Source organism: Hemiscyllium ocellatum, chromosome 20 (genome assembly GCF_020745735.1).
Source record: "Hemiscyllium ocellatum isolate sHemOce1 chromosome 20, sHemOce1.pat.X.cur, whole genome shotgun sequence".
Lineage (NCBI taxonomy): Eukaryota > Metazoa > Chordata > Chondrichthyes > Orectolobiformes > Hemiscylliidae > Hemiscyllium > Hemiscyllium ocellatum.
In genome coordinates, this window is record NC_083420.1 from 23,710,378 (window position 1) to 23,723,671 (window position 13,294).

Here is a 13,294-nt window from a genome sequence, read left to right on the forward strand (position 1 = left end):
GCATCCATGAACACCAATTAGCCATGAAACGACACGACCAGCTATCCCTAGTAGCCATACACTCAGATGACAAACAACACGAATTCGATTGGGACAACACCACTATTATAGGGCAGGCCAAACAGAGAACAGCCAGGGAATTCCTAGAAGCATGGCACTCATCCACGAATTCTATCAGACACATCAACCTAGACCCTATATACCGACCACTGCACCGGCAGCAACTGACAACCGGAAGTGGCAGATTCAAACCAGTATAAATGCCGGAGGAATCAGCACAGAAGCGCTTCACAGGTGGCTCCCAAGCACTGAAGATGTCACCTAGAAAGGGGACGAAACGTTTGCAACAAAAAACTCCCAGCTCGGCGAACAGAACCACAACAACAAGCACCCGAGCTACAAATCTTCTCACAAACTTTGAACTTTATATTTATCTTTAAAACATCCATTTTTTTCCATTTTAACAAGCATATTTCAATAAATTCAGAGTTAAAACAATAAAAAAATTTATTCTTGCTAAGCACATTCACATTACACATTGAAAACTGTGTAAACCATTAGCACCTGCTTATTTATAAGAATGCACAGCAGTCATTATACAATCCATGGTGCCAAGCTAAGAATATGGTAACATTTTACATAATATTTCATGGAAAATGTAAGGCTGTTATTTTTTGATTCACAAAAGGGACAGCTCTATGTCGTCATCATCTGCTAATGGCCATCACTGTATTTCAGTCAGTTGTGTTAGTTGTAAAGCAAGTAATTAGTCATTGCCTTTTTTTTAAAAATATAAATTTTTTTTAATGGTTCAATAAAATCTTCATGCTTTCTTGGAATATGGTACTTCATAGATGAAATATTGCATGGCATTTGCAATTACACAGGCAAAATCACAGAGATAAATACATTATTTTCCCACTAGGTATTATATGTTAGATCATTCAATGATGATTTAGAATAAACAGGCTGGAGCATTGCAGGGCTCAAACAGCATTGGGCCATTTAATGGGGTAGAAAAATTCATTATAAAGCAATGACCGTAGGACTTCTTCGGCTACTGCAAGAGAAATTGAATTTTCAGCACCTTGTTTAACCCAGAAATGGGCACAAGTTGCCTTGATCACCTTACAGCTCTTTGGTTATGGGGCAATTTTATGTTGCACGAGGGGATGTTTCTGCTGCTGGGTGAATATCTTTAGGTGAGTTGTTAGACTGAGGTCTTTTGCCTGTCTGCCAACATTAATGATTCCCTGGCATTTTTTTTTAATGAAAACAGCTCTTCCAATGTTTTGACTAACATTTCTCCCTTAACCAATAGCACCCAAGACACACTGATGCCACAAAAAGATTGAATACATTATAGCCATTGCACCTTAAGATAGTTAATTATCTAGAGTGCACGGAGGTGCGTGATTACATTAAAGTACAGTATATTTATAAGTATTAAGCAGAGATGGATGGGGTCCAAGGGACAATAAAGTCGATCGTGGAGCTTTTGCTCTTTGTTCTGCAGACAGAAGCAGTAAAGGCATCTGTAAACTAATGATAGACACAATTCTGTTATTCAGCCGGATGTGTCACTTTGTTGTGCGTTTGTCAGCGAATCCAGGTTAGACAAACATGATTTTATAATGAGTGCACTTTAACGTACATCTGTCCTGCACACATTCACCCCCACCATTACAACTTGTAAACATAACTGAAGTATTTGAGTCTGCTATAGTGCCGCCTTCTTTTTATGAAGGATGATGAAGGGAACAACACGAAGGTGCTTTTCTTAAACTAATAATCATAAATGGGCAGCATCAGATCAATCAAAATCCGACTTGCAAATACCCCTGGCATTCTCAAAAAATATAAAAAGTGCTGCTAAATTCAGCCAGATACTTGCAATAAGAATACCACAAGCAGCTAATGCAGATTAACACAGACACAAAACATTTTAAGAATCAGAATAGTGCAGAACAGAGGGAGGGTGTGCATCCCTCTGAGTTTGCACTGTTTCAGATCATTCATAAAGATCGTTCATTGCAATAGCAAAAATACAGAATAAATTCTAAACTTTCGTACAGACACAAAAGGAAGACATTTGACATTTAGTAAACAATAATTTAAAAAGACTGACAATCAGCTGTGCATAGGTCAAAAATTTATTCCTCCATCATGGACCAAGCTTCCTCTGCCCGCTCGTAGTACTGGTTCGCGAGTCTGCCCTTCATGTCCGCCATTGCTGCGTCTGCTGCTTCTGTGAAGAGATCTCCTAAACACAAGACCATGCAAATAACAACATGAAACACAGGTAAAAATTCACTGACAGACTCTTATCATTCTCATCCTAATTCAATTCACCATGTGCCGCAGTTCCTGAAATGGCATCAGACATTCCCTAAATGAGTAGACATTTCAAATAACATGTTCAGAGATGTTATTTCAATGTGAGACTTGAATCCTGTCCTTCTGCCTCAGAGGCAGGAACTCAACCACTGCACCACCTAGTCATTAAGGATAAAAAGAGATTTAGCTGTCATGCCCTCCCAATGTGAACAACCTTACTAAAGGCCAGAGCATAGAGAGTCTTGTGCTGCAGTATACTACACTGGGCCAGAAGGACCAGATTCAAATGTCAACTGCCCCAGATATCATCACGCATCCAAACAGTTTGATTAAAAGCACTTCTTTCAAAGTTTAGAGCTCTTGTATAGAAAAGTCAGAAATGAATAGTTAATGCATATGAAACCGCACCTCAGAAACACGTTGCAAAAAGGGTCAAGCTATGGGGAAAGAGACAGGCTCAACAACTGCAGTTTAACACCTAACTTCAATTGATTAGTGTCCTGGAAATCAATGGGTGTCATGATTATGGCATGAGCAAGGTGACAACAGCATTAAGAGCCTGAACAGTGAGTTTAATCTGACTATCAGCAAGTTAATTCAGTCCAGCAACATTATTTAAAACAATTCATAATACTGTAAGCATTTTCACCTCTTATTAACCGGTCTTATCATCATCTCTTGCTTTGTAATATAATCAATTTCTGTAATTTTGGCCACTTACATGCTGCATCCCTTCTTAAACTTTCCTACTCCTGCATCCAATTAAAAACTGTTCAGAATCCCCTAGGTCAGGTAAAGGGTCATCACCTGAAATGCTGACTCCATTTCTCACTTCAAAGATGCTGTTCGGTGATTATAACACTGTCTACCAATCTGGGCAAACAGACCATCCAATTTATCAAAAATACCCCAGTAGAAATCTCAGGCATTTACAAGGCAAAACTGAAATATCAGATTGCGAACAGTACAACAAATTAGGACGTTACATTTTGGTTAGCACTTCAGACTTGAATTCTGACATTAATTGATTGTGTGCAATTGTATAGATCCTCAGGCTGGGGCATCAACAAACATCCAGGAAGCCTTGTTACTTCAAAATAAAATGTTAATGCTCACAAGAATATTGAACAAAGATGCAAATATCTTGGATAATAAATAGCAGATCATTTGGCATCAGAGAAACGAATTAAGAATTATTTTGGTGTAACTCTGCTTCAACGTTCAGACCAATGCTGAAGGTGGCCCAGATGCAATCCCTTACTGTTATCTGTGCTGAAGTGCTTCTGTGGCAATTCTAAACTGTGCTGACACCTTTGCAATTATTAGACCATCACAAATAAGAACAGGAGTAGGCTATTCGGCCCCTCATGCTGCTCTGCCATTAAATAGGATCATGGCTGATCCAACATTTGTCATGTCCACTTTGCTGCGTTTACCCCCACCCCATAACCCTCGATTCCTCTACTGATCAAGAATCTATCAGCCTGAAAAATCCTACATGTTTCAATGAGAAACTTGATTGAGTTTTTTTGAAGAAGTAACAAAGAGGATTGATGAGGGCAGAACAGTGGATGTGATCAACATGGACTTTAGTAAGCCATTTGACAAGGTTCCCCATGGGAGACTGGTTAGCAAGATTAGATCGCATGGAATACAGGGAGAACTAGCCATTTGGACACAGACCTGACTCAAAGGTAGAAGATAGAGGGTGGTGATGGAGAGATGTTTTTCAAACTGGAGGCTTGTGACCAGTGGAATGCCACAAGGTTCGGTGCTGGGTCCACTAATTTTCGTCATTTACATAAGGGATTTGGATGTGAGCATAAGAGATACAGTTAGTAAGTTTGCTGATGAAACCAAAATTGGAGGTGTAGTGGAAGCGAAGAAGGTTACCTCAGATTACAACAGGATTTTGTTCAGATGGGCTAACGGGCTGAGAAGTGGCAGATGGAGTTTCGATAAATGTGAGGTGCTGCATTTTGGGAAAGCAAATCTTAGCAGGACTTATACACTTAATGGTAAGGTCCTAGGGAGTGTTGCTGAACAAAGAGACCTTGGAGTGCAGATTCATAGTTCCTTGAAAGTGGATTCGCAGGTAGATAGGATAGTGAAGGCAGCATTTGGTATGCTTTCCTTTACTGGTCAGAGTATTGAGTACAGGAGTTGGGAGGTCATGTTGCTGTTGTACAGGACGTTGGTTAGGCCACTGTTGGAATATTGCATGCAATTCTGGTTTCCTTGCTATTGGAAAAATGCTGTGAAACTTGGAAGGGTTCAGAAAAGATTTACAACGGTGTTGCCAGAGTTGGAGGATTTGAGCTATAGGGAGAGGCTGAACAGGCTGGGGCTGTTTTCCTGAAGCGTCGGAGGCTGAGGGGTGACCTTATAGAGGTTTATAAAATTATGAGGGGCATGGATAGGATAAATAGACCAAGTCTTTACCGGGGGGGGGGGTTCCAGAACTAGAGGGCATGGACTTAGAGTGAGAGGGGAAAGATATAAAAGAGACCTAAGGGGCAACATTTTCACACAGAGGATGATATGTGTATGGAATGAGCTGCCAGAGGAAGTGGTGGAGACTGGTACACAATTGCAACATTTAAAAGACATTTCAATCGGTATATGAATAGGAGGGTTTGGAGGGATTTGGGCTAGGTGCTGGCAGGTGGGACTAGATTGGGTTGGGATATCTGGTCAGCATGGACGAGTTGAAACAAAGGGTCTCTTTCCGTGCTGTACATCTCTATGACTCTATCGTTAAATAAGTATTATACAGCAGAAAATCCCAAGATTAACAATAGATATTTATATAGCACATTTCCAAATGTGCTTCAAATAAAATAAATGTAACAATGAGACACACAAAGGAGATATCAGGGCAGCTGAGTAAAAGAAGTCACAGAAGTAAGTATAGTAGAGTATCTCAAAGGAAAGACAGAGGTGTGTTTGGAGAGAATTTCAGAACCTAGAGTGTGGGTAGCCAATTTCATATGAACCACTGGTTGGGTGAAGAAAACTGTAGATATGTAATAGGCCAGAGCTGAAGAGGTGCAGAATTCCCAGAGGACTGAAGGACTGGAAGAGGCCTGTAATCTGTTTTAAAAATAGAATCAACAATAGCCTTTAGACAGTGTTACACATCTAATTGAAACATGAACTTGACAATTATTCATTAAAAGGGACAAAGTATCAGACAGTTGCTATTTTTAGATTATTTCCTGCTCAGTTGTTTGGTAAATGCGGATATCTTTATTCTACCTGCTTTCTGTGGATCTGGTCCAACACCAAACCCTCCTGTCATGTGGATTTCTGCCTTTCGAGCTAGAAGGCAATATTTAGGTTCGTCTCCTGTGCCATCATACTCTCCACCTTCATCGTAATCAGTCATGTTCAGAGCAGCACTGTACCAATACAAAGCCTCCTTCCAGTCTCGGGTCCTGCGATGTCAATGAAAACAGCAGTTACATTAAACCAATGCTACAGAGGCCATAAGAATTAAATAAACCCAAGTGGCCTTCTAGCCAATATATGTGTCAGTGTGGCATTGGTCAAAAGGGCAGGAAGTTTTTCCTAGGTTTTAAGACAGGACAGAAAGAATCCATTCTACCTATTGTGCCATTGCAGGCTCCTTAAAAGAGGTACCTTTTTAGTCCAATACCTTATCTGTAGCCCACAGACTACAGACAGTCCAAATCAGCCAACTGAAAGTGACATGTCCAAATTGCTGTTTGAAAGTTCCTTTCAGTTGACACATTTCTTGATCATAATGCTCTGTTCTGACAGTTATTTTAAATTTAATGCGTCTAGTTATTACCAACTTACGAGGGGAAACAGTTTTTCACTACTTGCTCCACGAAAATCGCCCCAATTCTGAGTACCATTGTTCGGTCTCCCATTAACCTTTTCTCTTTGAAAAAGGAGAATAATCCCAGCTTCAAGGCTTGAAGACCAACTTATGATTGGTTTAAAATCCCTCTGTTGTCTTACTGATCAATTTTTGTTTGACAAGGTGACTTGGAGAGTTGATGTAATACATTGGGTGTGGTCTATACATACTTCATGGCAGATTCATCAAGACACAGCCCACGGGATCCAACTGGCATACTAGATTTTTAAAAAAGGCTGAAAAGGAGGAAACAAACAGTGAGGATAGAGGGATGTTTCTGTGGCTGGAAGTCTGTTTCCAGTGGCAACCTACAAGGTTCAATGCTAGGGTGTACATTTACAATTCGGACTTAAATATAGAGGCATGATCAAAAGGTTTACAGATACCATGAAAATTGATAGAGGGGAAAATCAGGCAGAGGATAACTGTAAACTGCAAGAGGATATCAATGGACCGGTCAGCTAGGCAGAGCTGTGGCAAATGTATTTCAACCCAGAACAGTGAGGCCATGTACTTGGGAGGGCTGACAAGGCCTGTTAGGAGCCTGTTAAGTACTAAAGAACAGGGGAACTTTGGTGTGCATAGCCACAGATTTCTGAAGGTATCAAGTCAGGTTGATAAGCTGGTTAAGGCATCATATGGGATACTTACCTCTATTAGCCAAGGCATAGAATACAAGAGCAGGGAGGTTATGCTGGAACTATAAAATGCTGGTTAGGTCACAACTGGGAATAGTGCATGCAGTTCTCTTTGCCACATCACAGGAAGGAACTGATAACACTAGAGAGAGTGCAGAGGAGATTTACCAAGATGCCTCCTGGGTGGATGGTCTGAGTTATGAGAAAAAAATTGTATAAGCTGACACTGTTTTCCTTGGAACAGCAAGGTTTTAGAGGGGACCTGTTAAATATGTTTAAGGATATGAAGGGCATAGAGAGGCACTTCTTCCATTAGAATGGGGCACAGATTAAATATAAAAGGCCAAGAGGAAGTTGCGAAGAATTATTTTCAACAAGTGGAGGATGAGAGTCTGAAACACCCTGCCTAAAAGAGGTGGCCGAGTCAGAAACTCTCAAAATATTTAAAACAGTTTTTAAATAATTTATTCCAGGGCCATGGGCCAAGAGAAAAGAGCTGGAAAATGTGGTAAGTATACACAGATCTTCATTGACCAGTATGGACACAATGGACTGAATGGCTTCCTACTATGCTCAGAATATCTATGAAACACTCCATCCCACCTCTGTAACCTTTCCCAGATCTCATGGTGCTCTGTATTCTGGTTCTTTAAACTTCTTAAATCTTTCATTTCACTGTTAATCACAGAATCCCTACTGTGTAATCCCCAACAAGTCCACACCTAACCTCCGAACGGTAACCCACCCAGACCCATTCCCCTAACCGATCACTCGACACGCCTCCTGACTATTACCCCTAATCTACACATCCCTGAACATTATGGGCAATTTAGCATGGCCGACTCACCAAACCTGCACATCTGTGAATTATGGGAAGAAACCGGAGCACCCAGAGGAAACCCATGCAAACTCTGGGAGAATGTACAAACTCCACACAGTCACCCACGCTGGAATCTAATCTGGGTCCCTGGCACTGTGAGGCAGCAGTACTAACCACTGAGCTACCATGCCATGATGGTCATGTCAACATTCATCTAGGCCCCAAACTCTGGAATTCCTTCCCTAAACTGCTTGGTTTCACTCTCCTGCTGCTTCAAAAAATTAATCATTAGGTTCACAATATTGATTGCTGCGTAGCAGACTTAGCTGCCAAGTACATGGACATCAGGAAAAGAAAGGATGGGAGTTATCCTGTTGGCTCTCCACCTTCAAATAGTCCAGTCTCTCAGATGACCATGCCAAAGGATTACCAGCCTTACCAATACCCTCAAGTCATCTGATTGAGAGGAGGGCATTAGCTAAAATTCCTAATTGTTCCTTCAATATAAATAGAGAATCAAATAAATGGAGGAAGCATCTAAACTGTATATTTTGAAATCTCACAGCTCATAAATAGATTTGCCTTATCTAGATTAGTCAGGCACCAGACCGAAACACTGAGTTCATAGTCCAATGATTTGTTTTTTTTGTTTACATACAGTTTTCCAAATGGTATCTGCACAAGGACAAAGTAACTGTGCTGCATGTTTTTACATGCACAGCATACATATATAGCAGTTTCACTGCAATTCCAGTTAAGACACAGCAATGAAGTTGAAGCAGATCTAGGGAAATTCTCAGCCCAGGTGTATGAAAAACACGATGTCTCTTATTGACTAAAACACTTTCTATCATGGCTTCATTATCAGTCTGTTCCTTGTCTGCATTCCAACGGACAGGTATACCTTTCTTCAAAGAACTAATGATTAGCTGATCAAGCTTTAGGTTTCTTGTTTTACTGCTAATCGTACTTCATCAGTTACTGAACTTTCCTTTCATTCATTCAGAGAGGATTTAGGTTTCAGACCAACCCATAAATCCCAACCAGTTAGTTTTCTCTCCTTCCTTGCAAGTTTCACAGCACTGCATTCACACGGGTGCTCCACTTAACAGATCAGTTTTCAGTGCAAAAGTGATTGATCATAGTTTGTGAGCACAAAATGCATCATAAGTGATACTACCAATCGTCATGTGCCTAGACTTCTAGCAAATAACAGAAAACATAATTTAAACATTCAAACAGAGTTCAATCAGCTACAGGGAGAGGCTGAACAGGCTGGGGCTGTTTTCCCTGGAGTGCCGGAGGCTGAGGGGTGACCTTTTAAAGGTTTACAAAATTATGAGGGGCATGATAGGATAAATAGACAAAGTCTTTTCCCTGGGAATTGGGGAATCCAGAACTAAAGGGCATAGGTTTAGGGTGAGAGGGGAAATGTATAAAAAAAACCTAAGGGGTAACTTCTTCACGCAGAGGGTAGTACGTGTATGAAATGAGCTGCCAGAGGATCTGGTGGAGGTTGGTACAATTGCAACATTTAAGAGGCATTTGGATGGGTATATGAATAGAAAGGGTTTGGAGGGATATGGGCCGGGTGCTGGCAGGTGGGACTACATTGGGTTGGGATATCTGGTCGGCATGGACGGGTTGGACTGAAGGGTCTGTTTCCATGCTATACATCTCTATGACTCTATAATCCGGGCAAATGTGACGTGATTCATTTTGGAAAGTCTAATTCTAGACTGAATTATACTGTAAACGGAAGAGCCTTGGGAAAAGTTGTTGAGTAGAGACATCGTCCATTGTACCCTGAACGTGGCTGCACATGTGGATAGAGTGGTCAAGAAGGTATATGGTATGCTTGCCTTTATCGGGCGGGGTATTGAGTATAAGAGTTGGCAGATCATGTTAAAATTATACAAGACATTGGTTCGGCCGCATTTAGAATACTATGCACAGTTTTGGTCACCACATTACCAAAAGGATGTGGACGCTTTAGAGGGGGTGCAGAGAAGGTTAATGAGCATGTTGCCTGTTATGGAAGGTGCTAGCTATGAAGAGAGGTTGAGTAAGTTAGGATTGTTTTTATTAGTTAAAAAAAGGAAACTGAAAGGGGACCCGATTGAGGTCTACAAAATCATGAAGGGTATAGACAGGGTGGATAGAGGCAACCTTTTTCCCAGGGTGAGGGATTCAATAACGAGAGGTCAAGTGTTCAAGGTGAGAGGAGAAAAGTGTAAGGGGGATATATGCGGCTACTACTTTCCACAGTGGGTGGTAGGTGCCTGGAATGCATTACCAGCAGAGGTAGTAGAGGCAGACACGGTAAATTCACTTAAGGTACATCTGGACAGATGATGAGTAGGTGGGGAGCAGAGGGATCCAGATGCTTAGGAATTGGGCGATAGGTTTAGACAGTGAATTTGGATCAGCACAAGCTTGGAGGGCCAAAGGGCCTATTCCTGGGCTGTAAATTTGCTTTGTTCTTTGTTCTATTACAGAATATGTCAACAAGGTGGTGGTATAGGACTTATGAAGTCTTAAAAATATTCTGTGCAAGGGCTCGGAGCCAATTGAAAGACAATAACTTTTCCAAAAACAATGACAAAGTTATCAGCAATAAAATAATGGGAAAAAAAGATGCTGTACCTTTTGGGACTCAGATTGATGCCAGTATCAAAGGCTCGAGCTGCAAGAATCATGGATGGACGATCTCCTGCTTCTGCACCCATCAGCAAGTAGTCAAAGCCTCTCTGCCGGTTCTGTTCAGTATCCTGTTCATAGGATTATGGATTTACTTTAATTGCTAATCTATGCAAATTTACAAGGAATTACATTGAGTCTTCAGCTCAAAAATAAGCTGCATGTCCTTGCTGGCAATTATGTAGCGAATGGGCCTACTCTGACTCCACTCACCCTACCAGCATATAGGTATATTTTGTACAAAAATAGTCCCCCTTACAGTAATATTGTTAGACAGTGTATAAATTAGCAACTTATAAGAACAAATTGGGGTAATGCTATTAAAGATGACCTTAAACATTATTGTGGGCTGTCCAAATTGGCAAAAGTAGATCAGAGGATGAGTTCAGAGGAAAATCTCGAAGTTTCCTAGAACAACATTTTGAGGAACCAACTAAGCAATAAGTTATCTTGGAAATAATATTGTGCAGTGTGATACTGTTCTGTAGTAAATCAAGTAGTTAAGGATCCTCTGGGTTTGTGTGATGATGAGTTTCATATTAGATTTGAAAACTATCTGAAATTAGGGTTTTAAATTTAACTAAAGCAAATTACAGGCAACTGAGAGTAAAGTTGCCCAAGTTAACTGGGAAATTAGATTAAAAGATACAAGGGTTAACACAACCAAAAACAAACAAACATTTGAAGAAATAATTCTGAACACTCATTAAATACAGGTGCCCTTGAAGATAATAAACACTCATGGGAAAGTGGTGTAACTGCGGCTAACTACAGAAAATAAGGATGGTGAGAGGACTGCAGATGCTCGAGATCAGAATCGAAAAGTGTGGCATTAAGTGTTAGTTTGGAAGAAGCTTACAATTTTCCCAAAAGGAGTAATAAACCAGAGGATCAGGAGGTTTAAAAATTTAAAAAAGAATGACCAAGAAGACATTAACAAAGAAAACGAATTTGTAAACTCGCTGGAAATATATAAACATATTGATCACTTAGATCAATATGCTCTTGGTGGGCAAGTTGTTGGAGGGAATCCTGAGGAACAGGATGTACATGTATTTGGAAAGGCAAGGACTGATTCGGGAATAGTCAATATGGCTTAGTGCAAAGGAAAATCATGCTCTCACAAACTTGATTGAGTTTTTTGAAGGAGTAACAAAGAAGATTGATGAGGGCAGAGCAGTAGATGTATCTATATGGACTTCAGTAAGGCGTTCAACAAGGTTCCCCATGGGAGACTGATTAGCAAGGTTAGATCTCATGGAATACAGGGAAAACTAGGTATTTGGATACAGAACTGGCTCAAAGGTAGGAGACAGAGGGTGGTGGTGGAGGAGTGTTTTTCAGACTGGAGGCCTGTGACCAGTGGAGCGCCACAAGGATTGGTGCTGGGCCCTCTACTTTTTGTCATTTACATAAAGCATAAGAGTTCAGTTAGTAAGTTTGCAGATGACACCAAAATTTGACGTGTAGTGGACAGTGAAGAGGGTTACCTCAGATCACAACAGGATCTGGACCAGATGGGCCAATGGGCTGAGAAGTGGCAGATGGAGTTTAATTCAGATAAATGCGAGGTGGTGCATTTTGGGAAAGCAAATCTTAGCACTTAATGGTAAGGTCTGAGGGAGTGTTGCTGAACAGAGACCTTGGAGTACAGGTTCATAGCTCCTTGAAAGTGGAGTCGCAGGTAGATAGGATAGTGAAGGCGGCGTTTGGTATGCTTTCCTTTATTGGTCAGAGTATTGAGTACAAGAGTTGGGAGGTCATGTTGTGGCTGTACAGGACATTGCTTAGGCCACTGTAGGAATATTGTGTGCAATTCTGGTCTCCTTCCTATTGGAAAGATGTTGTGAAACTTGAAAGGGTTCAGAAAAGATTTACAAGGATGTTGCCAGGGTTGGAGGATCTGAGCTATAGGGAGAGGCTGAACAGGTTGGGGCTGTTTTCCGTGGAGCATCAGGGGTGACCTTATAGAGGTTTACAAAATTATGAGGGGCATGGATAGGATAAATAGGCAAAGTCTTTTCCCTGGGGTCAGGGAGTCCAGAACTAGAGGGCATAGGTTTAGGGTGAGAGGGGAAAGATATAAGAGAGACCTAAAGGGCAACTTTTTCACGCAGAGGGTGGTACATGTTGTGGAATGAGCTGCCAGAGGATGTGGTAGAGGCTGGTACAATTGCAACATTTAAGAGGCATCTGGATGGGTATATGAATAGGAAGAGTTTGGAGGGATATGGGCCGGGTGCTGGCAGGTGGGACTAGATTGGATTGGGATATCTGGTTGGCATGGACGGGTTGGACCAAAGGGTCTGTTTCCATGCTGTACATCTCTATGACTCTAAATAGACACAAAAAGTCACTAGAAACTGGAGAACCAATGGTCTAATCAGAGTGAGGAATAAAATTAATTAATATTTTAAAAATGTGGAGAAATTAAAAAAAACAAAAGCTGATAAATTGCCTTGATTTTAAGCCTATATCACAGATTCTTAAAAAGGTAACACCAGAGACTGTGGATACATTGGTTCTGATTTTCTAGAATTCCCAACATTCTAGAATTGTCCCAACCTGGATTGGAAAACAGCTGCTCAAGAAACAGGAGAGAGGAAAACAGAGAACTGTTAGTCAGTTCACCTGACATCAGTAGCATCTTCATCTTCCTGATAAAGAGCTTATGCTCAAAACGTAGACTCTCCTGCTCCTCAGATGCTGCCTGACCGGCTGTGCTTTTCCAGCACCACATCTTTTGATATCAGTAGCAGGAAAATATCGAAATCTGTCACTAAGGATTTTAAAAATCAAAATGGTATTACTAGGGAGAGCAGCAAATTACTGGTCACAGTTGATTAGGCTGGGGCTAGTTTCCCTACAGCATTAGGGGCTGAAAGGTGACCTTATAGAAGTTCATAAAATCAT

At 41.0% G+C, this 13,294-nt stretch overlaps 1 protein-coding gene across 5 annotated transcripts in view; it reads right to left on the minus strand.

Annotated features, from left to right (window-relative positions):
• Positions 1–489: 489 nt before the first annotated feature.
• Positions 490–13,294, minus strand: part of eef2k (eukaryotic elongation factor 2 kinase) — a 67,366-nt gene continuing 54,561 nt past the window's right edge. For all 5 annotated transcript variants that reach the window (XM_060840601.1, XM_060840602.1, XM_060840598.1 and 2 more), the window contains 3 exons: positions 10,328–10,452; positions 5,596–5,774; positions 490–2,263 (listed from right to left, as the gene is read on the minus strand). In XM_060840601.1, the coding sequence (XP_060696584.1) occupies positions 2,154–2,263; positions 5,596–5,774; positions 10,328–10,452 (414 nt within the window). In that variant the 3' untranslated portion in view covers positions 490–2,153. The remainder of the gene's footprint in view (positions 2,264–5,595; positions 5,775–10,327; positions 10,453–13,294) is intronic.